This window comes from Rosa rugosa, chromosome 2, assembly GCF_958449725.1.
Source record: "Rosa rugosa chromosome 2, drRosRugo1.1, whole genome shotgun sequence".
NCBI classification, from domain to species: domain Eukaryota; kingdom Viridiplantae; phylum Streptophyta; class Magnoliopsida; order Rosales; family Rosaceae; genus Rosa; species Rosa rugosa.
This window is the reverse complement of record NC_084821.1, coordinates 54,038,446-54,064,269: the sequence shown is the minus strand read 5'-3', so window position 1 is coordinate 54,064,269 and position 25,824 is coordinate 54,038,446. Positions and strand designations below refer to the sequence as shown.

The 25,824-nt window shown below is 38.2% G+C and overlaps 4 protein-coding genes across 6 annotated transcripts; all 4 read left to right on the top strand.

Moving 5' to 3' along the window:
- Positions 1 to 1,876: 1,876 nt before the first annotated feature.
- LOC133728406 (F-box/FBD/LRR-repeat protein At5g56420-like) lies at positions 1,877 to 4,717 on the top strand. 2 transcript variants are annotated; one of them, XM_062155819.1, is made up of 5 exons: positions 1,877 to 1,932; positions 2,573 to 2,628; positions 2,824 to 3,787; positions 3,985 to 4,116; positions 4,206 to 4,717. In XM_062155819.1, exons 3-5 carry the CDS (start codon positions 2,831 to 2,833, stop codon positions 4,611 to 4,613), a joined length of 1,497 nt encoding a protein of 498 aa, XP_062011803.1. In that variant the 5' UTR covers positions 1,877 to 1,932; positions 2,573 to 2,628; positions 2,824 to 2,830; the 3' UTR covers positions 4,614 to 4,717. The 2 variants fall into 2 exon arrangements, with proteins under 2 accessions (XP_062011803.1, XP_062011804.1); XM_062155820.1 differs by lacking the exon at positions 1,877 to 1,932 and adding an exon at positions 1,959 to 2,117.
- Positions 4,718 to 5,248: 531 nt separating this feature from the next.
- On the top strand, positions 5,249 to 7,892 carry LOC133728415 (putative FBD-associated F-box protein At3g50710). Its single transcript, XM_062155834.1, has 4 exons — positions 5,249 to 5,570; positions 5,896 to 6,807; positions 7,343 to 7,474; positions 7,566 to 7,892. Exons 2-4 carry the CDS (start codon positions 5,902 to 5,904, stop codon positions 7,890 to 7,892), a joined length of 1,365 nt encoding a protein of 454 aa, XP_062011818.1. The 5' UTR covers positions 5,249 to 5,570; positions 5,896 to 5,901.
- Positions 7,893 to 8,217: 325 nt separating this feature from the next.
- On the top strand, positions 8,218 to 11,020 carry LOC133728409 (F-box/LRR-repeat protein At3g26922-like). Of its 2 annotated transcripts, XM_062155826.1 has the most exons (4): positions 8,218 to 8,357; positions 8,757 to 9,694; positions 10,230 to 10,361; positions 10,452 to 11,020. In XM_062155826.1, the coding sequence occupies exons 2-4, from the start codon at positions 8,762 to 8,764 to the stop codon at positions 10,764 to 10,766; spliced, it is 1,380 nt and encodes a 459-aa protein (XP_062011810.1). In that variant the 5' UTR covers positions 8,218 to 8,357; positions 8,757 to 8,761; the 3' UTR covers positions 10,767 to 11,020. The 2 variants fall into 2 exon arrangements, with proteins under 2 accessions (XP_062011810.1, XP_062011809.1); XM_062155825.1 differs by lacking the exon at positions 8,218 to 8,357 and having other exon boundaries at positions 8,719 to 9,694.
- Positions 11,021 to 22,470: 11,450 nt separating this feature from the next.
- Positions 22,471 to 25,325, top strand: LOC133731024 (putative F-box/FBD/LRR-repeat protein At4g26350). The gene is made up of 4 exons (XM_062158501.1): positions 22,471 to 23,104; positions 24,332 to 24,594; positions 24,787 to 24,918; positions 25,014 to 25,325. The coding sequence occupies exons 1-4, from the start codon at positions 22,471 to 22,473 to the stop codon at positions 25,323 to 25,325; spliced, it is 1,341 nt and encodes a 446-aa protein (XP_062014485.1).
- The last annotated feature ends 499 nt before the right edge of the window (positions 25,326 to 25,824 follow it).

The following is a 25,824-nucleotide window of genomic DNA, read 5'->3' as shown; positions in this document are numbered from 1 at the left end:
GATGATCTTTCACGAACAGATACCAAAGACTTGGGTCCCGAATCCAATACCAGTAATGCATAGGAGCCCCAAACCATAGTATCAAATGAGCAACAGTTCAACAAAAACAGTGGGACGCAGCCCAAGCCCATCTCCCTCCTGGATCCCAGATCCGGAACCCTTGGCAGATTCCACCCGGATCCCAGATCCGAGTCCTTCTGACGTCGATAACAGACGAAATGGGATCGAAGACCATAAACTCATGGGAGTGGACCACCAGGCCGGCAATTGTCCTCCCACTCAAACTCAGGCCCAGATCCAAGATATCAACTTGAGCCCAAGGCCCACTGGGTCGTCTTCAAGCACCCAAAGCATCTCGACCATCGGCCCTGCCACCGGTGACGCATCGAGTTTCCACCATGCTGCCACACGATTGGGAGTCGACCGGCTAGAAGAGGTCGCTTGCACCACCAATCGCCGACCCATAGAACGAACGCGCCCGTACCATACACATACGGTCTGACCGGAGTAGATCCACCATTCGCAACCACAGATTGAGTCCCGCGTCAACACCGTGGCCCCAACCCAGATCCCACTTCTCCCAACACTCGCCGCCATCCTCCCATGGCATCTCAGCCATTTGTTGGCCCACCGGTGCAGCCCCAGCAACTCCCAGACTCCCCGCAAAATACAACCCGCCTCTGAAACCAACGAAAACGAGCATGAAGAGGCCGAAGCCTGAAGTTTTCTCCATGAAAGGAGTAGTTATAGGATGCGACGGATCAGGAGGACTCGCCGCTCCACAAACCCTAGCAGAGCGCAAGGTCATTTTTTTAACTTTTAAGCATATATTTTTTTGTACTCGAAAAAAAAAAAAAAAAAAGAAGCTTGATCAAATATTTATTTTCTTTGATGAAGTACAGCCGCGCACCAATTGCATTAACTTAAACTCACATGTATGTGGTTCGGAACTAAACAATAACTTTTTCCGAGATCAAATGAGGCAGCTTTGGGTCTTTTGGCCCAATTGTCGAAGCCCAAGCCCCATGTCCTGGATTTGGTTTACTTCAGGCTCGCCGGTCTTCCCTTAAGAGTGCGTTTGGATGAGAAAATTATAAAATCTGTAGGAATTTATAAATGATGGAATCTTTAACTCCATCAATTTAAAATTCCATTAATTGCAATTTCTATTGTTTGGTTGCATCTATTTAGGATTTGAAATGTGTAATAAATTAAGAAAGTTTAAAACAAATAAAAAGATAAAATAGAAAAAAGTCTTGTTTTGGAAATAAAAATTGAATACTGCAAAGGAATTCGTAAATGACACTTATTTTGGTGGAAATTGAAGTGAGGAATTTAAATAACAAATTCCTTCATTTTTTTCCACAGAGAAATTTAAAATTATCAATCTGATAATGCCAAACGAAGAAATTGGGTTTTAGGAATTATGAAATATTCACTTTCAATTAAATTCCCTCATTTTTTCCCACATTCAAACACACTCTAACTGAAAAAATAGTTAAGAATGCCTACTGCCTAGGCTTTCCAATTGCTTTGATTAGTTGATACTTGACAGCAATGTCCTGAAATCCGATATGTTTAGACACTGAAAACAACGAAAATGCTTACCTTTATTAAGAGATTTACATCACAAGAAGAAAATCTTTAATTCGCTTTTAATTAAATCTAATCATTTCTCTGTCTTTATGCGTTGTGTAAGATAGTGCTAATCGCTTTGTTTACGAGCCGATTATCGACTGGAGTCTGCGAGACCACTCGCCATTGAGAAATGACAAGTGGCTCTCACGTCCGAAAGCGTTTCCTTCACGCTCTGCTTTTGAGCGTGATCATTATAAACAATTCTAATCTATGTATAAAACAGGAAGAGGGGGCCTTTCTTTCTTTGACCTCATTCCAAAACAGTGAAACAAAGAGGCTCTCAACCCAACTCAGGTAATCTGTTTGTTCCCATTTTCTGTTTCTAACCAAATTTTGTAGTTCTGATACTTCATACTTGGTATCAGCTAGCCACTGCATATCTTTCTGGAATTTCTGTTTGATCTTATTCTTGTGTTAATGTTTGGTTGCTGAAATTGCTTTAATCAATAATCTCCCATGCATTTAGCCAATTTTTCTGGGTATGAAACTATCAATTAGTGCTATCTGTTGCATGTATTAGTGGTAGTTCAACAAATTAGTGTTCAAAGAGGCATGCTTTACAGGAAGTTACTTTGTTAATAGGCTAAGATTACTGCTTATTAGGCATGCTTTTGTGGGTTGTGACTTGTGAGTTGTCACTCTCATTTTCTCAGATCAGAAGGCATACAAATTCTAACTAGATGCTTCCGTATTTTAACCCTATGAATTTATTCACTTTCTTCAGCAAGATCTCTTGATTAGATTAGTCATGACTCATGAGAGATTGGTTTTTACTTTCTAATGTTGCTTTAGAAGTTACAATTAACTTGGAACACTTCCCACAAATGAAAATAAATTACGGAAAAAATCTCAACCAGAGTTGATGACCTTTATGAATTCACAGAGTCTTTGTAACGCACTTCTAATTTTCTTCAATATTCCCACTGTTTCTCAGCATCCAGTCAGTAGCAGGGAGATCTTCTGCTTGGGCCATTTAAAAGCTCTTATCAGGTATTACTCTTCATTAACTTCTATGTACTTAACCAAGTTTTCACATTAATTAGGAGTATGTTTCCTTGATCTGCATGAGTACATGTACATGATCATCTCCTATGTTTAACATAGAAAAGTTTCTTTAGCTACAAAGGCACTGATTACAGTGACTGTAATTTACTGTGTTTGTTCGTAAAAAAAAAAAAAAATTAGGTTGCAAATGGCTTCCGAGTCAAAGCCTCAAGAAGAAGCTGATGAAGACAGGATCAGCAAACTGCCAGATGATGTTCTTTGTCATATTCTTTCATTACTTGATACACATGAAGCGGTGCGTACAACTATCCTGTCAAAAAAATGGAACAACTTCTGGACTTCACTTCCAAATCTTGAATTCTATGACAAATATTTCCCTACATCATATTCATGGCTCGAATATGAATGTGATCCTTTTATGACGTTTGTTGATCGTGTAATGCTTCTTCATGACTCAAAAGACATCCGAAAATTCTCTCTTTCTCGTATGCATAGAGAAGTTGAATTTGTGGTTGAGGATGTATATCATATTCATCGCTGGATTGACGCTGCCATTGAGCATAACATTGTTGAACTTGATCTTTCTCTTGTGGACTGCAAGGGAATGAATTTTTATTTGCCTCAGAGCCTTTACACATGCACAACGCTAGTTGTTTTGAAGGTAGAATCAAATTGTATTTCCTATGATCCTCCCATCACAGGTTGTTTTCCAAGGCTTAAGGTGCTTGTTGTTTCATTTACGAATCCTGATAGTCCTGATCCAGTTAGGAGACTCTTTTCTTGTTGCCCTGTACTCGAAGATCTAGCTATATATGGATATCCTGGAAGAGATGCTTTGGATATTACTATCTCTGCACCTGAATTGAAGACATTAAAGATACATTTGAGCTGCAATGAATATTATATGTATGACCCTGCATACACTTTTAATATTGATGCCCCAAAGCTGGAAAACTTCAGTCTCAAGGATCCTTGGTTTCTTTCAAACTATCATTTGGAGAATGGAAATTCTTTAGTTAAAGCTAAAATTGTACTCAACGACTCAGAGGATTATGATCCTATCGACTTTGCTGATCGTACAACTGCCTTACTAGGAAGAATTTCAAATGTTGAATGCTTGTCTTTTTCAGCTGCATTTCTGGAGGTAAACTATCTCGTAACATGTTCCTTGCAAGTTGCACACTATTTTGCTGTGAGATTGAAAGTTTTTTCATTTTGGTAATTTATGAATTTTTTTTTTTTTGGAGAGGTAATCTTGATAATAGTTAAGACATAAGAAGCATTTTTGCATAAGTATCTATTTGATGATTATATCTAATGAATACTTTATCTTTCATGAAGGATTTTCATCTTTCCACTTTTGATACTCTGTACCAATTGGAGCTGAGTCTTGGTGGTTGCAATAACTGGGAATTGCTAATAGAGTTTCTCAAGAAATCTCCAAATCTGAAACATCTCGTCTTAAAAAATAAGGTAAGATAATGTTTTCACTTGAGATATGCAATACCAATGTGCATCTCTATACTTACTCTCCTTTCATTCTTCCTCTGCATAATTTCCAGGGCCGTTTACCATATTTTGAATTAGATGAGCTTGAAAGTAATCTGGTTAGTCCACCAGTGTCACCAAATTGTTTGCTTTCATCCCTAGAGACTATCTCTATTAAGCAATTCACGGGACAGCAGGATGAGATGGAAGTGGCAGAATATTTGTTAAAGAACGGTGAGGTGTTGAAAACAATGAAGATCTATATTATGAATCCTAGATCTACAGGTGAGCCTACAAAAGAAGAGTTATCCAATAAACTTTTAATGTATGAAAAGGGTTCAAAAACTTGTCAAGTTGAAGTTATCTATGATGAAAATTGGACGAAGTATACTAATGTTATAAGCTGTAGTGAGATAAGGGAATCGGTTGAGAAGTATAAGAGACTTTCAAACGTGCGTCTTGTTAACGTTGTAAAAGAATAAGATGACTCTTTTTTATGTTAGTTTGCTTTCTGTTGTATAAGTTTCTTATCAACTGTGTGTATCTTCCTATAACTATGAAATTGTATTAATTATTACTGTGGTGACCTGCATTATCAACAACATGCATGCTTTGAAATTGTAGTCATTCACTCTTGTTATATATTCAACAAAATCATTCACTCTAGTTATATATTCAACAAAGTCACCCAAGACTCATCTGTATGCAAGATTCAGTGGTTGGCAGAATCCACCATTGCCATTGTTTTTGTTATATATCCAAGTCTGTTGAATCCCTTTGAAACTAGAAAATGTATCGGACGCATCAAGCTTCAGACATGAGCCGAGAAGGTCTAAATCCCTACCTCCTCAAGTCATGTATTGCAATGACTCTTTTTACTACTTCCATCATACTATTTCTCCTCACAAAAGTTTGTCCTTGAAATCCATTAGTATACGGCCGACGCTCCTCTTCATCTTTCTCACAATGATGAGAACATAACTTCGTCTTGTAGTACGAATTCATTACCTCACAACCAGTGCCCTCTACTCCAACGAACTTCCATTTGAGTTGTAATATAAGCAAATAGAATATGAACAAGGGGGTTACTATCCTCACATTCTAATTTTCACTATTTCTTACACACTTGCCCTCTCATTTTTCTGTGCTACAGCAGACATTCATTTGAACAGGCCCAAATTCCAAATATCAAGGAAGCCCAGTAACCCATATGAATAAAATAAGAGACAGTTTATCTTCCTTTTCTCTCTGGATGGTCAAAACTCAAAACCCTCATTTACTGTGCGGTAGCTTCCCACATCATTGTTGCAGAGATGATAAAACGCCGTCGTTAGCAATGCCCGTTCGGTTCTCATTTTCTTAGAGTTGGTGTCCTTTCTCAACGATCAGTCACAGCTTTCATTATTCATTCACATATTCTTCCCGGGCTAAAGTATCAGGTACTTGTCTTCATAACTCTACGGCTTCCTTTAAATTTGGTTACGAAGAAAACTGAGAAATATTTGATAAATTCTAAGTGGTACAATTTATCATAACTTTTTGATAAATGGGTATTGCAAAGATTGTACTTTTAAATGCAAAGTTTGTTACTTTTGTTACTGGTTTAGAAATTACCGACTAGAAATACTGCAAGGGAACATGTTAATATTTTCAGTGACATGAAAGGCTTAAACATTTTACTCAGTTACTGAAACACAATGTAGTATGAAATACTACAATGTCACCATGGATTGAGGAGGTTTTTAACAAAGCATCTTGGTACAGGATTTGATGTCAGAGGTTCAAGCAAAAAGAGTTAATAAAGATAGGATCAGTGCACTACCAGATGAAGTCCTTTATCACATCCTTTCGTTCCTTAAAACCGAAGATGTTGTGATGACCATCTTTTTGTCTAGAAGATGGAAGAACATTTGGGCCTCTGTTCCGAGTCTAGATTTCTGTGACCAAGAAAACCCTGACACTATTCCTTTTTCGAGGTTTATTGATAATGTACTCTTCTTCCGTGACTCAACAGACATTCATAAGTTTCGTCTCCATTCCATTAGTGTTGAGGATTTTGATCGTATTTGTGGTTGGATTGGCGCTGCCATTAGGCGCAATGTTGTTGAACTTGATCTTTCTGTTAAGTATTATGGAGGTGATGAGGATCACCAGCAGATCTTTAAGTTGCCTAAGAGTGTTTTCACATGTAAAACTCTGAGGGTTTTGAAATTGTGGTCAAATTTTATTATCAATGCTCCTGAATCAGGGTGTTTCCCGAATCTCAAATCTCTCTGTGTTCATTTTGATCTTCCTGTTAATAACTCAATGGAGAAACTTTTTTCTTGCTGCCCTGTGCTGGAAGATTTGAGCATACATGGAAATCATGGATTTTATGGTTTGAATTTCACCGTATCTGCACCTGAACTGAAGACACTGAAAGTAGAATGGATGACGCATGGTGATTATGAGAGGTGCAACTTTTATGTTGTTGCCCCAAAGCTTGAAAATTTTCATCTCTGGCAGTATCCTTCAACAGACTGTTTTTTGGAGAATGCAAAATCTCTAGTCAGAGTTACTATTTCTCTACAAGACCACTTTGCCGATGAAGACCGTCTCTTTGCTATCCGTGGAACTGCGCTTCTGGCAGTAATTTCCAATGTTAGATACTTGTCTCTTTCAGCACATTGTTTGAAAGTAAGTATGCCTCGAGTTCTTCCAAATATAATTTGATAGAGAGAAATAGAGGAAATATATATAGCTATCTGTTCCTTACTTTGTAGAGAAGAACAGGGAATGGTGGGCATGAGGCCCATCATTTTTATTGCCGTAAAACTTATACATGTTGAAGGAATTAATGAAGGAAATTAAACATTAAATTAGATGTTGGTTTGATAAATTAACAGAATTGCAGTAATTTTTTTTTCATTCTGTTTTTCCCTGCAAAACTAAATGAGGATAGATTTGTGCTTCTCTCCTTCCATGATATTGTAAAGTACATGAGGAAAGACACTTCCCTTGCATTTGAACTAGGACCCTGAACCTTTAGATTGTTGCACACTTGTACTGCTATTTGTTCTTAGTATTCTTTGGCTCTTTGCTTATACCAAACATAGTGTTTGCTACTGAAAGCCTATCTTTCCATTTGGCAATTAATGATCGAATAGTACTTATTGCAAAAGGACTTAGTTTCTGCTTCTTTTTGCATGATCAATATGATTTCTCCATGTAGGGGTGTTGTCTTCCTGTCTTTGATAAGTTGAGCCGATTGGAGCTTGCTCTCTACAGTTGCTATTACTGGGAACTGCTAAAAGAGCTTCTCAGGAGATCACCTAAACTGGAATATCTTGTCTTAGAGCTGAAAGTAAGATATATTTCAACAACATATATATAATATGAATTACATGCAGCTGTTAATGATTCTTATTTCATCCATTGTCTTTAATACTCCTCAGGACTTCATATGCTCCACGGCACCTTCGAGTCATCAATGGAGTCCACCAGAGTCGATACCTATCTGTTTGTTGACGCATCTCAAGACTGTCTCTATAAGGGGATTCAAGGGAAAACTGGATGAGATGGATGTGGCAAAGTATTTGTTAAACAACGGTGAAGTTTTGAAGAAGATGACTTTTTATAGTGAGGATCTTTTGCGTACCAAAGAGGAGTTAAAAATGGAGCTGTCAATGTGTCATTGGGGTTCAAAGACTTGCCAAGTTGAATTTTTCCCGGACCAAAAAGACGAAGGCTTGTCATTTTTAGGTATGCGTTCTTGGGTTTAGGATTGTCACAGAGGTGTCTCGGGTCGATAGGAGTTGAATATATTGGTAGTTGATTGTTCTCTGCTTTATGTATGTGGTTGATTCAATGTCACCGAAATATTATCTCTCATATTCTTTTTCTGAAGATGATTTCTTTCCAATTCATTCATCGTTTGATTTTTCTCTGATTCATGAGTTTCTCCAAAAGCGAAATTTCTTGGGGGATTCTGTTCACTGAAACAGGCCCCAAAAGCTAAAAATGAACAAGGTGGCCCGGTAACTCACAAGGCCCAACTAAGAATAAAGACAGTAAAGATCTTATTTTCACCGATAGTCTCAGTTAGTCAAAACCCTCATATTCAGAATCTTCACACTTGAGAGTTGCAGAAATGGTGAAACGCCGAGGTTAGCATTGCTATTTTGGTTCTCATTTTCATACAGAGGGTGAGACTGTTTGTCAGAGCTTTCAGTATTCACTGACGTCAGGTACTTGTCTTCATAACTCTTTGGCTTTCTTACATCTGTTTGGTTACCCAGAAAAGTTGAAGAAATACATTTTACATTTTTATGGATTTGTTACATCTATAAAGTAGAATTTCGTGCTTAAGTATATGTGAAGATAAATGGGCATCCACAGATTTTATTTTTAAATGCAAAGTTTGTAACTTTTTCAATTCACTTGGGGAAATTATGGACTTGAAATGTTAAAAGAAAATATGTGAAGAGTTTCATGCATATTCCGTTAGTTTCAATTGAAATATAAAGGGACATTACATGTAAAGGGCTTAAATGTTTATCATGTTTTCATTTTCTCAGTACTAAAACATAATGTTGAAATCGTCTTTGAAGTTTCGAGAGTTACCATGGATTTCAATCTGGTTACAGGTTTGATGTCAGAGCTTGAAGCAAAAAGAGTTAAAGATAGAATCAGTGCATTACCAGATGCAGTCCTTTGTCACATCCTTTCATTCCTTGATAGAACAGAAGATGCTGTGACGACCAGCGTTTTGTCCAAAAGATGGAAGAAAATCTGGGCCTCTGTACCCAGTCTTGTCTTTTGCGATGAAGATAACCCGGACTGTGTTTCTTTTGTGAGGTTTGTTGATAATGTACTCTTCTTTCGCAACTCAACAGACATTCGAAAGTTCCATCTGCAGTCTTGCTGTGTTAAGGATTTCGCTCGTATTTATGGTTGGATTGGCACTGCCATAAGGCGTAATGTTGTTGAACTCGATCTTTCTGTAGAGGATTTTGCAGGTGATGATGATCACCCTCGGGTTTTTGAGTTGCCTGAGAGTGTTTTCACATGCAAAACACTGATGGTTTTGGGGTTGTCTTCAAACTTTATTACCAATCCTCCCACTTCAGGGTGTTTCCCAAGCCTCAAGTCTCTCAATGTGCAGATTGACCATCCAGTCAATAAATCTGTGGAGAAGCTTTTTTCTTGCTGCCCTGTACTGGAAAATTTACGCATAGGTGGATCACATGGAATGCAAAGAGATGATCCGATTTTGAATTTTAATGTCTCTGCGCCTGAATTGAAGACGTTAAGAATATATTGGAGTTCATGTGATGTTTATGAGAAGTGCTGCAAGTTTCATATTAATGCCCCGAAGCTTGAAAACTTTCATCTTTGGCAGGATCCTCCTACAGATTGTTTTTTGGAGAATTCAAAAACGTTAGTCAAAGTTACTATTACTCTCTGTGACCCACTCCATGACAATTCTGCAGAAGCAGATCATCGCTTTGCTATCCGTGGAACTGCTCTTCTGGCAGGAATATCTAGTGCTAGGTCCTTGTATCTTTCAGCACATCGTTTGAAAGTAAGTATGCCCTAACTTCTTCCTTGCACTATATTTGGTATAGGAAGGGAAAAAATGTGTGGTTGGAAAAGAGGAAGAACAGATACAGTTACCTTCTTTTGATAAACAGGAACAGGAAGAGTGAGGCACATCATTTTTATCCTTAAAAGTTGTACAGTTTGATGGAATCAACGAAATTTAAGTAGTAATTTGATGTTGGTTTGAAAGTATTAAATTTGTAATTTGCCCTTTTTATTATTATTTTTTCATAAAATACCAAATGAGTAAAGGTATATGCACCTCTCCTTCCATGATATTGTAGTACTGGAGACAAACACATCCCTTGCATTAAGATTGGTTCCTCTACTTGTGTCTTTATTGTTCCTATCATTCTTTATTTGTACCTTATAAAGTCTTTGTAAAATAATAAAAAATATCAACCAAGTGTTTGTTGGATTGTGGCAATTAAGATTAAAGTTGTATATTGTGCATAACTTAGAAAATGTTCAATTTCTGCATAAGTATTATTCTTATTAATAAGTTTTCTCTGCTGTAGAAATGTTGTCTGCCTACTTTTGACAAGTTGAGCAGATTGGAGTTGATTCTTTACAATTGCTATTACTGGGAATTGCTGAAAGAGTTGCTCAAGAGATCACCTAATCTGGAAAGGCTCGTCTTGGAACTTAATGTAAGCTGAGTTTCAACTTATGCTGCATGATACCATTTGCATCAAGCCCTTTATGATTCTTATTTAGTCCATTCTTTAAATAATTTCCAGGAATGCAAGTGTGGAGAATCCTCGGATCATCAATGGATCCCACCACGGTTTGTGCCTAGTTGTTTGCTGTCACAACTCAAGACTATCTCTGTAAGGGGATTCAAGGGCAAAGTAGATGAGATGGATGTGGCAAAGTATTTGTTGGAAAATGGGGAAGGTTTGAAGAAGATGACTATTTACTATAATGATCATCTGTGCATGAAAGAAGAGTTGCACAAGCAATTCTCAATGTTTCAGTGGGGTTCAGTGACTTGTCAAGTTGAACTTTTCGCAGACATAAGAGAAGCAAATTGTGCTTCTTTCGGTATGTTCTAGGATCAATTTCACAACGGTAGATGTATCGTCAGTATTGGTACAAGTTGAATCTATTTGTGGTTGATCGTTTTCCATTGTATAACTATCTCTGTTTAGCTTCGTAACTCATTGTGACATATCATGGTCCAATTTGCAATGGAAAAAGTATGTTTGCTTTTACCAACTCGACCACTTGTGGTGGTTGGAAAAAGTAAGTGTTAAATTCAATGTCATTGAACTATTATTTTCCTCTCCATTTATGTAAATGGCCAAGTAAAAAAATGAGCACTCTCGCTCTCTCTTCCTTACGGCGGCTAACCCTAGGGTTTGGCCGTCCGTTTTCTTTGGCTTGCGTCTATGATGTTCGCGGTCACTGCCCGGCGAGTCCTCTGGATTCGTGTACCTCTCCCTTCCAACCTTCCGGTTGCGGCACTCTCCTTTCGTCGGTTTATCGGTGGGATCCTCCCACTTCGGGTTTCTCTCGTGCCTGTGCTGCCCCATACAGTGATGGTGACGGACGGCGGTGTCGAGGTTTGGTGGATCCAAACCAGATGTGGGATCCGGGATCTACCCAGTGGAGGCGCCCGGTAAGAGGTCCGATCGGATTTTCTTCGGCGAAAGCAAATCGGCTCCGGGCTATTGCTGCGATCCGGCGATGGTTGGAGAAGCTGCTTTCGATCTCTCTACGTCAATGGCGATCCTGGTTGTCGTGGGCATGGACCAAGACTTCAGGCCTTTTGGGTGAAGGCTGGAGGCGTCGTAGTTGGGCCCTTTGGTTGCAGGGGGATCCCCGGTCCTGTCTTGGCCAGGGGATGGCAGCGGTGGGGCAGTGCGGCTCGGCGTCATGGCGGTGCGGCTCAGGCGGGGTGCCCTGCATTTCGGGTGTCCAGAGCTGGGTTGGAGTGAGGGTGCCCAAGTTGCTGGGTGCCTACATTGCTTCAGGCCGGATTTGGTCAGACCTTATTGCTTCAGGCCGGATTTGGATCCGGATCTGGGATCCAGGAAACTTTCAATTCCGGATCTTGGATCCGAGTCAGCTGCTCTCTTTGCTCTGGTATTGGTTCTGGTTCTTAGGAGTTCGTTTGCTAATTTTCGAGTTTTTGACACCCTCGGTTACTTTCGAACTCCTGGTGAGCATATCACCGGTTACGGTTACGGTTACGGTTACTATCACATTTACACTGCTTTCGTGACATGTGCAGTGCAGCGATGTCGTTCGGCATCAAGTCACATCCTGGTTACCTCCCATTTCAGATGCTTCTATGCATCTTGTTATCTTTTATTCTTCTATTGTCATTATAGATGCTTTTGTGCATCTTGTTATGCTTTTTTGTTTTATTTCCATGTACTCTTTAGTTTCACTTAATATAGTTTGTCGTCTTCCCTTCAAAAAAAAAAAAATGTAAATGGTCAAGTAGGAAATTTAAAGGTGGAATGTAGGATCTTGAGCTCTGAAACTAATGAGATACATATTGTGTTTGTGGTTGGCGTAACGCAATGAAATAGGTAATCTATCCTATTTTTGGTTGAATGATGAATACTTCATCCCATGTTTGGTTAACTATCCGATGGGAATGAACATATAATTAACGAAATAAATAAATACCTATTCTATAAAACATTACCATAATGATAATTTTATCTTAACAAATATACAAATATAAACATATCGTTTCAACTCAAAATGAATGTGAAAGGTCCACATTTCAGAGTTACATATGAAGAGATGGTGGCTCTCCTAGTTCTCATTTTCTTATTCATCCATGGAGAACATGTGAGTTAATCAGGGTATATCAAAGTGTAATGTCTAATATGTTATTCTCTATACTAGTTCTTGGTTCTGTTTGTTTCCATTGAATAACTTTCCTCAAGAAAGTAGAATGTGATCGATGCTGAATTGTTAATGATAAGAAATCATTAGTGTATTCAAGGCAAACTTGCTAAACTTTTTATTGACTTGTCAATTCCTGAGAGAAATCAATAGCGTAAATCTCTTGTCTCCATTTTGTTATAATACATTTTCCTCTGCTCAGTTTCATTGAATTCTTAAGCATAGAAAGCTTCTTAAGCTATCAAACTTACAAGGGCTGTCTGCAGTTTCACAGTGTTTCGTAGTATCAGTGTAGAAATGGAGGATTCAAAGTCAAAGCATCAAGCAGGAGCCGAAGTTAAAGATAGGATCAGTGCATTACCGGATGCAGTTTTGTGCCACATACTTTCTTCCCTTCAAACAAAAAATGCTGTGAGGACGGGCATTTTGTCACCAAGATGGAAGAACATTTGGTTTTCTATTCACAACTAGACTTCCATGATAGAGATTTTAAAGACTGCCAGTTTTTTGACGTTTGTTGAGCGTGTACTTTTCTTCCGCAACTCATCAGACATTCAAAAATTTCTTCTTCACTGCTCCATGGATAAGGATTACTCTCGTATTTATGGTTGGATTCTTACTGCCATTAGATGTAACGTTGTTGAACTTGATCTCCGTGTTGATCCACAAGGAAGCCAAATTTTTGAGTTGCCTAGCAGCCTTTTTGTGTGCCAGACACTGACAGTTTTGAAGCTAATGTCACATTTTATTACCAACACTCCTGCCTTATGAGGCAGGGGTGGTGTTTCCCTAATCTGAAATGTCTCCTTGTTACAGTTTATTTGCGTAAAGATAATGACTTTATGTTGAAGCTGTTTACAAAGTGTCCTATACTTGAAGAGTTTACTATACGGGGTTTTCTTCAAGCAGATATTGTTCTGAATGTCAACATGTTCGGCGCCTAGACTGAAGATTCTAAGAATGAACTTTGGCAGCAAGCCAGCAATGATGATCATGAGGCGTACAACTTCTTTTTTTTGATGTCCCAAGCTTTAATACCTTGATCTTGCGGAGGATTTCTTGTCAAATTATTTTTTGAGGAGTGAAAATTCCCTAGTCAGAGCTATTCTTGATCTCTATGATCCAATATCAAGTGTCGAACCCACCTTTCCTACTCGCGTATCTGCACTTCTGGCAGGTGTATCCAATGTGAAGTATCTGTCTCTCTGTGTTCATCGTTTTAAGGCAAGTACAACCCATATTGCTCTGAATTTGTATTATGCTTCATTAATTAGTACATGTTTAATATTTGCATTAGGTCTGTTTGATTGATACCTAATTTTTCGGTGAAGGTTGGTCATCTGCCTGCTTTTAATAATCTGACCAAATTGAAGTTGGTTCTTCTTGAATGCTTTCCCTGGGAATTGCTAACGCGGATACTCGGGAGATCACCTCATCTGGAGCTTCTTGTCTTAGAGCATAGTGTAAGATGTGTTTCTCTTATGATACATGAAACCAAAATGCAGTTGTTATTCTCAATCATTTTCGTTAATTCTTTTGCATATAGTCAGCTCACTAGTTGTGATGATGATGACTCGGAGTATGACTCAGAACATAAAGAACCCCCCAAGCCTCGATGGCATCCCCCACAGGTTGTGCCTATTTGTTTAGTGTCAAACCTCAAGACTGTCTCCATCAAGGGATTCAAGGGACAGGTGCATGCAATGGAAGTGGCAAAATATTTCCTGAGGAATGGTGCAGTTTTGAAGAAAATAACAATTTCCAAAGCTCCTCTGTGTGAAGAAAATCAGGTCCCCATATGAGGAACTTTTAATGGTTCCAAGGGTTTCAAAGGCTTGTACAGTTGATATTTATTAAGATGAAAATTTTGGATTTTATTTTCTATGTGCAATTAATGGGGATGTTATAACATCCCCATTAATGATTGAGGATGAATCGATCTATGCTCTTTTTCTTTCCAATAATTAAAATTTCTTAGCAATTTTCTTGAATCTGATTCTACTCTTTGGGAATTCGATTCTGATTCCATCCATCAAGCAGATATAGCCAGTAATACAATCAGATAGATTGTTCCTGTCCATAAACTCCATAACCTTAACAAAACAAAAGGCTAATAGACAAGATCAGTGCCATTGCGCTTCACCCACCTAGGAAAGAAACATGAACAAGGACAAGGACGCTTGCTATACTGGTTATTAGTTTTTCAGTTTTCCTGGTCCTGGTAGGAAAGCACCTTTTCATCTAGGGTGGACTTTTTGAAAACTGACAGTTAGACCGAACTAATCGAACCTGACAGACTCTTTGCAGTGTAGTTTTCGGATAGTGCTTAAGATGAATAAAAAAAAAAAAACGAAATGAACCATTAGAAACTACTTTGTCCCATTGTTTTTAGTACTCTCAATGGTAGGCTCTTAAACATTGGATTACCATCAACTATTCTTCAATTCCTATAACTTATTTTAATCTCTAGTCAATTGTAGAAGATTTTGCTTGCCTTTTTATCTTCTAATGCATATTCTTCACTCCAATTTACAAGTACTAAAACTACTAATCATATCATTTACAGTTGTCTATAAAAAATTTCGTCAAAAATAGGGATCAATCTGTAAAATTCAATGCAGTGAAAAAATAACCAAAATAGAACATAACCGAATCACTACAACCAAAATTTTCGTCCAATTTCAATAGAAACCCGATGAACCGAGTGTCCGAGTCCATAAAGTGTGATAGCTCGATAAATTTACATTGCCACGCAGGAGGTCTCCATGTGGTATTATTGGCCCAATATCAATTACGATTTCTCTAGAAAATAAACTTTGACAGGCCCAAAACCCAAACAAAATTCATGATACAGAACGCCCAGGTTCACAAGACACAACCTCGCCCTCAAAAAAAAAAAAAAAAAAAAAACTAGGGAAGCGTTAACGAACAGAAAACTCTTATGCTCTCTCTAGGTTTTCAGCAACCGATCAGAATACCCGGCCGACCTTAGTTAGAAGCTCTTAAAAGGTACTTTTCTTCCTTGCCAGTTGTTTGGTTCCAAACAAAATTGATCGAAATAGGAATAAAAGAGGCAATACCTACCCATGGCCTTTTTGTTCCTTGACTTTGATAAAATGCATGCATATTTTTCGGTGATAGGTAGAAGTGTAATCGTTTTAATCTAAAACTGAGAAAAGTTATGGAAACTTTTTTAGAGTGAATGTTGTTCCTGTATCGATTTATGGTATGCAAATATATTGTTTTTACTATCGGTTCTGTTTGTTCCGTGACTTCCGTCTAACAAAACAAGTAGCGGTTTACTTTGGAGAAATGTATGTTCATCTGCTACCAAATTTCTAACTGTTCCTGCAATTTGACTGTGTCTTTTAGCATCAGGGAGAAATGAAACCGAAGACAAAGCGTCAACGGAGAGTTTCAGATAGGGTCAGTGGGTTACCAGAACATGATAGGATTAGTGGATTACCAGATGCGCTTCTTTGTCACATACTTTCTTTCCTTCAAACAATCTATGCTGTGAGGACCTGTGTTTTGTCCACAAGATGGAATAATATATGGGAGTCTGTTCCTAATTTGGACTTCGACAGTGGCCCTTTTCGTGAATCTGCTAAATTGAAGACGGTTGGTGATCATGTACTTTTCTTTCGTAACTCATCAAACATTCAAAGATTTCGTCTTAATTGGAATTATAATGGTATTGATCAGTCTTGTATTAATGGTTGGATCCACACTGCCATGAAGCGTAATGTTGTTGAACTCGATCTTTTTGTTAATAGTAGACTTCATTGCCATTTTTTTGAGTTGCTCAAAAGCATGCATCTTCATGTGCAAGACACTCATGATTCTGAAGCTGAGATCAAACTTCATTGCCAATAATATTACTTCATCAGGGTGTTTCCCAAATCTCAAATTTCTCCATGTTACAGTCACTGGCGGACGCACGTTGGGACGAGTGGGGGCTGCTGCCACCAGTGAATTTTTTTCATTTGCTCAACAGCTTCATATATATATACTATGTTCATCGGTTTTGCCCCCAGAAGAAGAGGAATATGCTGCCCCATGACTTGACTATTGTGTAATCTGCTGCCTCACAGCAATGCAATTAAACTAAGGAAACTTACACGTGTAAATGTATGCAACCATTTGGCTTGTCTACAAGTCTGCAAGTCTGTCTCTTCTTAATTTTATATTTCTACTCTATAAGAGTTTCACAGGTGCATGATTTCATAATTAATCAGTTTTAACTTTTTTTTTTTTTTAAGAACTACATGATGATCACTAACATTAAATTGTAATAAGGTGGGGTGGTAAGTGTCACACCCCGAATTCTGAATTTAAGTAATTCATATTCGAAGCATGAACCTCAAATACCCTGTTTATAATCTCAGAATTTTTTTCTCAAAATCAACTGCACATTACACCTCTCGATAATTACATAAACCAAATCCTCAAGCTACTTATTACAGTACACTCTCACCAAAACAAATTATAAAGCTCAAGAGAGCACAATTCTCCTCACAAAACAAATGCTATAAATCTAATACTAATACTCTAAACCGCACGATCACTGCCCTGATTCTCCTGACCTGTAAGACTACCCGCTACACAATTTGAATAGTGTACCGGGAGTTGCAACAACACAAAACCCGGTGAGCTTTTGACAGCCCGTATGAGTAAACAAGAAAGAACTGTTTATTTATTCAATTATATTTATTATAACTCAAGTAAACAATCAACACACTCACAAGGTAACTCCAAAAATCACAGAAACATATAAGTATATTCTCGATGCTTTCTTTTAAAACTCAACATTTGACTGATCACAACCAACAAATATTGCAACATTAATATGTGAAATAACATTATAGCAAAGCATGCTTGATTCTCTTTTCACTAACACCTTCACATATTAACAATATATCACAAATAGATATTTGATCAAAATAATATAAGTACACTTTTCTTTTTAGTGAATTTTCGGATTAACTGGTAACAAATCATAAATACAAGTGCTAGGGTCCAACGTACTATACCCAAAGCACGAGTAAGCCAGGTTGACTGGTAACAAATCACAAATCCACGTACTAGGGTCCAACGTACTATACCCAAAGCACGGGAAAGCCGCAGCATACCAGGGTCCAACGTACTATACCCAAGTATGTATACTCAAAGTAAGCAACCTTCCTAAGAGTATAATAGTGCACTATCTGTAGGGACTAGGGCCCAAGGCTAACTTCCACATAACACCAAAACACGTTTACCAGTAATTCACTTAAGCACGGGGTAGTAGATAACACCCGACTTCACAATTGTACTTCTCAGACATAATCAAAATCACCAAAATACAATCTTTATGATTTATAGATCGTATATATGTATATGTACACCCACATAAAGAGACATATTATTTCAAGACAAATCTTTACTTCTTAAAATAATTTCCACATATTCACCATTGGGTATATAAAATAGCTTTCACACCACATGATCAACATTTCATTATTCAACAATTAAATGCGAGATTAATAGCTTGAATAATATCCAATTCATTCTCAATCATTTCATCACACCAATCACACGTCAACTAATATATATATTCCACGTAAATATATATATACGTAATCATCCGCTCAGGGATGACCACTAATACCAACTATAGTTCAAGCATAAAAACCGTGAAATTCATTTGTATAATAAAATCATTTTACTTACCTATGGACCGTAGTTGATCAAGTCCATATGATTTAAAACAAATATTTATTCCACAAATATTTTCACACAATTGCGACCAAAATAAAGTAATTAAATTTATTCAGTTCGTAATATGAACCACGTGAGATTTACTCACCTCTAATCCAGCTGCGTCTTCTTAACAGCTAAAACAACAATTTTCCCGAATTGTCCGCCAAATCAATCCGTCGATAACCTAATCCAATAATGATCTTAACTTAGCCAACAACTCATAAATGTAATTAAACGACGATCCAACGCTCAGATTCAAATTAAACGATGATCCAACGGTCGGATCTGAATTTAATGATGATCCAACGGTCGGATCCTCACGGATCGCCTTTAGGATCATCCTCCAAAATTATCACGAAGATCCAACGGTCAGACCTTCCTGAATCGCCTTTACTAACATCTCCACAAAATTATACGAAAATCCGACGGTCGGATTCTCACGAATCGCCTTCCGAATTACTATTTCTCAATTATACGAAGATCCAACGGTCGGATCTTCGCCCGTGACCTCACAAAGTCACCGGGACAGTCATACGATCAACATATTAAAATTTGAAGTAAAACCGATGGTCTGATCTTCGCAGATCGTAAACCGAAGATAAAACGTAAAAACCGTAAATAGTAACGTAAAAACGTAAATCCACTATTTATCAACTTTTTCTAACATGACCAAGTTATATATCAAAACGCTCGTATGGATGCATAGATCATCGCCTAGATAATGAAAACTCGAAATATGGTCTGATACGCCGCCACAAGCGGTGGTCAGTGGGCGGTCAACGCGGCGGTCAACGCCGGTCAACCACCTCCGATGGCAAAGTGACCAACTACAAACTGGTTCAAAATGAAAGGGTGATCGACTTCCATACCTGGAGCTAAGTCTGGTTTGGCCTAGATCGTCCTAGATCAAGCTTTGAAGTTGGATTAATCCGGAGCGTCTGATCTGATTCCAGATTGAATCAGAGCCGTCGAAAAAAGTCAAACCTTGATCAAGCGCTCTACACCCAAAATCGTCATGCAAGGCTTATATGGGGATGATCAGGGGGAGGAGGAGATCACGAAAATGGGGAGGATCGGCCCGTGCAACGCCGGCACGGCCAAGATCCGATCGGGTCAAAAGCTAGGCTCGGGGGGGGCTTCGATCCACGTCTGGGGGCAGCGGCGGTGCAAGGGGAGGCCACCAGGCGGCTGGGCGTGGCACGGCGAGTCCGGAGAGGGCCGGGTCGTGGCCGGAGGACGCCGGGAAGTGCCCTTTCCGGCCGGGTCGGGTCGGCGGAAACCCGGCGGGTCTGAGGCCGAGAGAGAGAGAGAATCGCTGGAATGGGGGACTGTTCAGCAAAATAGATTTTATTTCGTCCTTAATGAAAAAAAATCCGAAAACTTCATATTTATAGAAAATTCCCAATTTTCAAAAATTCATAACTTATTCATACGAACTCCGAATATTGCGTTCCACATATCCACGAAATCGTATCGACGAGCTCTACAACTTTCATAAAGGAAGTTCTTCCAAATTTTGAACGTATAAAAAGCCAATTTCCACGAGCCCCTAAATAACGTTCGTTTTCGAAAATAAAATCGTTTGAACTAATTCCACAACTTTTCCAAGCTTCGTACTCGCTCCCACTATCGTAAAATCATTTCTAAAAATTCATGGAATTTAATTTGGATTTTTCGGGGTATTACAGTAAGGCTTTGGTCTCTCATTTGAGAGGTCAGGAGTCTGAGCTCTATCAAATGTAACACTGGGTTTCTTTTTAATGCATGATGATTTTGTATTTTCATTTTTTTGTTTTGCTAGGAAATATAGTAAGTGTACTTTATGGTAAATAGATAGAAATAAAATATGTGTCAAGAAATATATTGATTTAAAGTTAGTTTATCTGTTAGGAAGTTAGAATATGTAATCATTGAAAATATTATTAATGTCGAAAGATTGAAAAATTATGTTTCATTCATTGTAGTATTTTATATTTGTTTGTTCAACCTTTTTTTTTGCCCCCACTCACAAAAATTTATGCGTCCGCCACTGGAACTTACAGTTGATCATTTTATTTGTATTGACTCAATGGTTAAGTTCTTCTCTCTAGCTGCCCGGTACTTGAAGATTTGACTATAGACGGTCACCTTACATGGAGTGTTTCTGTTTTAGAAATTGCTGCCCCTGCACTGAAGACACTAAGGTCATCTCCAACCAGAAGGGCTAAGATTTTAGCTCTAAATTATATACTATTCATCGATGTGACATCAATCATCTCCAACATGTCAAGGCTAAATTATAGCCCTAAAATATATTTTGAATATGTTATGTGTGTGTGTGTGTGTTCTTATTTTTTACAAGATTCTTATTTGTAGTAATTGAAATCATTTTTATGATAAAAAATATTTTTTCAGTTGTACTTTTGAAATTCCATGTGTTGCTTCACGAGCAATGTTGTAGATTTCTTATATGATTTTATATATAGGGCATAGGTTATCTTGATAATATATTTTTATATTCTTGGATATGACAAGTGTTTGCATTTTCTTACTTTCTTTATTTCCTTTTTAAATGCTTGTTGCCTTGTTTTAGATTTCTTATACGATTTTATATATGTGGCATAGGTTATCTTGATGGAATATTTTTAAATTCTCGGATATGACAAGTGTTTGCATTTTCTTATTTTCTTTTGTTCCTTTTTAAATGCTTTTGCCATGAATAAAATAAAGAGAAATTTTAAATACACACCCCTAATCACTTAATACACATCCCTATTATTTTATATTTCAAATTAAATTTAAAAAACCCTAAGGTGACCTTGCCACCAGAAACCCTAAGGCGACCTTGCCACCAGAAACGCGCCACCGATGCGCTGCCATTACTGCCAATATGTTGCAGTGCAAGATTCTGACATGGAATATATATTGTCGAGGAATTGTGAACCATGAAACACAAAGGGCCCTCTTGAAGTTCAAGCAAAAAACCCTAGCTTGATTTTTCTTTCTGAGACCTTAGCGCAACCAAACATTCTTGATACTTTGAGGATTCGACTGGGATTTGCGGGGTGTATTTGCTACCCAGAGAAGGAGGAATCTCAAGGTGTTGCGTTGTTATGGAGCGCGGACACTCCAGTTAATCTTCGAACCTCATCTTGGAGAAGGAATGCTCTGTTTTGGTTGCTGGTTTCGGCAGAGAGAGAGAGAGTGAGAGAGAGCGAGAGAGAGTGTGAGCCTTTGCTGGTGTCGGTCGTTCACTCAACCACCGAGCTCGAAGAAGAAGCAGACCCAGAAGAAGATTTAAAAAAAAAATTGGTGATGAGATTTAACATCAGGGTCATTTTGGTCTTTTCTCTTTCTTTTTGTTTCTGACTTGTTTGCCACGTCAGTAAACAGACGGAACTGTTGGATTTTTTTGACGGAAGTATCACGTTGATGCCAATTTAGGTCTTTGGGTATCACATTGATACTTTTGAGAGTTCGGGTATCAAATTGACCTTGGCAGAATAGTTTGGGGACGGTAGCTGAATTTTTCTCTTAAGAATATATATTTCTTCCTAGAAGGCCATGTCAAAGGAATTGCGTGCCAATTTGACCTTTCAAATGACTGACTCCTTGAACAACTAAATCAACTTAAGTATCAGTAAATCAATTAACGTCTTTGTGGAATGAACTCAAAAGTCGCAGTTATTTTTTTGGGACTATTCAAAAGTCGCAGTTGTATAAATAGGGAAGCGTTAAGGAAGTGAAAAATGAAAACTCTTCCGCTGTCTAGTCTCTCTAGGTCTTCAGCAACCGATCAGAGTACCGGCCGTCCTCAGCGTACTTTTCTTCCTTTTGTTCCTCGACTTGGAGAACATGCATGTATGTTTATTTTGTTGATATATAGATGAAAATGTAATAGCTGTTATTGTTTCATCTAAAACTGAGAAATTATTAAGGTCAATTTTTATGTTTTGTTGGAGCTGATACAATTTCTATTTGTAGAGTAAATGTTGTTCCTGTATCAATTCACCGTATGCAAATATACATATTGTTTTCACTCTCGTTTTTATTTACTTTGGAGAACGCATGTTCATCTTTAGTTTCATGAAATTTTGTATTTAAAAGCTTCTAAGCTACCAAATTTTTCTACTTTGCTTACAGTTTGATGATGTCTTTTAGAATCGGGGAGAAATGAAACCGAAGACAAAGCGTCAAAGGAGAGATCCAGATAGGACCGGTGGATTAGCTGGTCAAGATAGGATTAGTGGATTACCGGATGCACTTCTTTGCCACATACTTTCCTTCCTTCAGACAATATACGCTGTGAGGACCTGTGTTCTGTCTAGGAGATGGAAGAACATATGGGAGTCTGTTCCTACTTTGGACTTCGACTATGGTCCTTTCCGTAAATCTCTTAAATTGAAGACTATTGCTGATTATGTACTTTCCTTACGTAACTCATCAAGCATTCAAAAATTTCGTCTTAATTGGAATTATAATGGTATTGATCAGTCTTGTATTTATCGTTGGATCCACACTGCCATCAAGCGTAATGTAGTTGAACTTGATCTTCTTGTTTATAGTAGACTTCATTGCCATATTTTTGAGTTGCGCGAAAGCATCTTAATGTGCAAGACACTCATAATTTTGAAGCTGAGATCAAACTTCATTGCCAATCTTCCTGCATCAGGGTGTTTCCCGAGCCTCAAGTTTCTCCATGTTACAGTTAATCCTTATAGTTGTAGTGACTCAATGGTTGAGCTCTTCTCTAGCTGCTGTTTGTACCCACATTTGCATGTCCACTCAGACATAGCTAATGTGCATAGTTAGATTGATTTCTAATTACAATGAGCTGCTCAAAAGGTAATTGGGCCAGTAGCCAGAAATGTTGGCCGATGAATAATTGGACACTTCGTTTGGTCCAAGTCGAGTCGGACAAAGTTAGGCCATTGGTTATCAGCCGGCCTGTAGTCGTCAATTTAAAAAGAAACTTATTGTCTAAAAGCCCATCGGCCGATTGTTCAAATCCCTCTAGTCAGTTTCCAACTCGAACTCAACTTAGAAAGATAATAGCCGATGTAGTTAGTAGTTCAACCAAATTGAAATTCGTTAGCCGATGAAAAGAGTTCAATCCAAGATAGTCTACTTCAAGATTAATTGCAGCCGTTGATGACAACCATCAGAGCCGATTCAGATAGAGTCCAACGTCAAGTCAGCCGACGATAAGTATTGAAGCCAAAGCAAGATAGAGTCACTGCGCCAAGAGGAGGCCGAAATCCACTCAACTTCAAAGAGCCAAGAGATGAGTTCAAGTCACAAAAGCAGCCAATATATAAAGAAGCATCGACAGAAGACAACACACACAACTCCAGAAACTCAAGCCATCAAGCTTTTCTCTTTCGTTTTACCTTTTGCTTAGGTAGAAGTTCCGTCTGTTTCCCTAGTTTATTTGCTCTGCTAGTTACAATTTCAGTTGCTTTAATTCCTTGTAGCCTAGTATCGATTTTGAATTGTTCTCTTTGTTTTCTTTCAAACAATAGTTAATAATTTTCAGCCGTTCCTTATTGTCTTTATGCTTTATTTGTTTGATCATGTTATTTACTGTTCGTAGTCGCATAGTAGCTATTAATCTCGAAGATTTCATTCGTTACGAGTTCACTTTTACTGTTACTTGTTATTACTTGGATCCAATTGATTTAAGCCCTGTGACCAGACAATTCATATTCACTCACACTCTCACAACTACACCCAATTCACCCGACCTTCAGCCATCAAGTCCTTGATCCAAAGGCAGCGAACTATCGGCCGAGAATCAGTTCCTTCCTCGGCCAACAATTGCTTGATAAGTCAGAACTACATCTACTACAACTACAATTGCACACTTGGCCTTCTGGCCGTGTGCTGGCACGCCCCGCAATCTACTCACCAAGAAGGACATTTGTTCCTTGATCTCTCGGCTTTCTGGCCGAGGTGATTTTTAGAGGCAACAGCTGCCCGATACTTGAAGACTTAACTATAGACGGTTACCTTGATTGGAGTGTTTATGTTTTAGAAGTTCCTGCCCCTGCAGTGAAGACACTACGAATATGTTGCAATACTAGGGGTTGTAAGTACAAGTATTTGATTAATTGCCCAAAGCTTGAAAACCTTGTTCTGAAAGGGAATGCTTTGAGAAAGTATTGTTTGGGCCAAGCAGAATCCCTAGTCAAAGCCAGTGTTGAGCTACTTCACCATCGTTCAAATAGCCGAGTTGATTCGCTTGTGACAGGAGTATCCAGTGTCAAATTTTTGTGTCTATCTGCTAATTGTTTCGAGGTATGGTCTAATTAGTCTTTATTTCCTTCTACTTACAAATCCTATTTATCTACTTATTCTTTCTTCTGCAAAATACAGTACTGTCTGGCTGTGACTAAAAGTCTAAAACCATATATTTTGCATAATGTTATGATTTGAAATTAAATATTTTGCATGAGTATTTGTAAATATTCAATATATGTTTTCATGAAGGTTGGTTCTCTGCCTGCTTTTGATAGTTTGAGCAAATTGAAGTTGGTGGTTCACAAATGCTTTCCCAGGAAATTGCTAACGGAGTTACTTAGCAGATCACCTCATCTGCAGTATCTTATCTTAGAACATAATGTAAGATGTGTTTCTTTTGTGATACTTGTGACCAATTAACGTGCGGTTTTCATTGATACTTGATCGTTCCATTGATTCTTTTGATTATTGGTCAGGACACTAGTGTTAATGAAAAAGAATCCAAGTATGGAGCAGACTCAGAACCTGATGAATGCCCGAAGCTGCGATGGCGTGCACCAGAGCTTGTGCCGAGTTGTTTAGAATCAAACCTCGAGACTATCTCCATTGAGGGATTCAAGGGGCAGCTGAATACAATGGAAGTGGCTAAATATTTCTTGAGGAATGGTGAAGTTTTGAAGAAGATGACGTTTTCTTCACATCCTTTGTGTGAAGAAAAGCAGGCGTTACACAAAGAGCTTTTAATGGTTCCAAAGGTTTCAAAGGCTTGTGTAGTTGATTTTGTCTAAGATGAAGCTTTTGGTTTTGAAAAGACTATTTTCTGAAGTGTTGCGTTTCTTTCTTTGAGACGGATTCTGTTTTCACAGTTGTAAAAGCATCTTCTCTGTGAGTGAAGGTGAATCTACACTTGTTCGATTTAAATTTTTTATCAATCCTCTTTAACTTCTGTTAACAAGTAGAACTTGTTTAATACTTTAAGGTCTGGAAAACCCAAGTCTCCTTCCATCTTCGTTAGACATCAAACTTGCCATTGTAGCCAATGAATTCCTCTGCCATGAGGAGTGACCAAAAGAACTTTGAATCCCAAACACTGAAAAATAAGAGGCAAATTTAAATCAAGGCATCATACCCACAGAGGCCCAAATCTAAAAGCCCAAAGCCCAAAACAAACAATGAAAGTTCCATTGGGGAAAGCACCGGAGGCTTCCCTTCTTCTCTTCCTCCCTTTGTTTAGGTTTTCTCTGCTCCATTTCTTTTCTTAGCAGCCGAGCCGATCACCCCCTACTG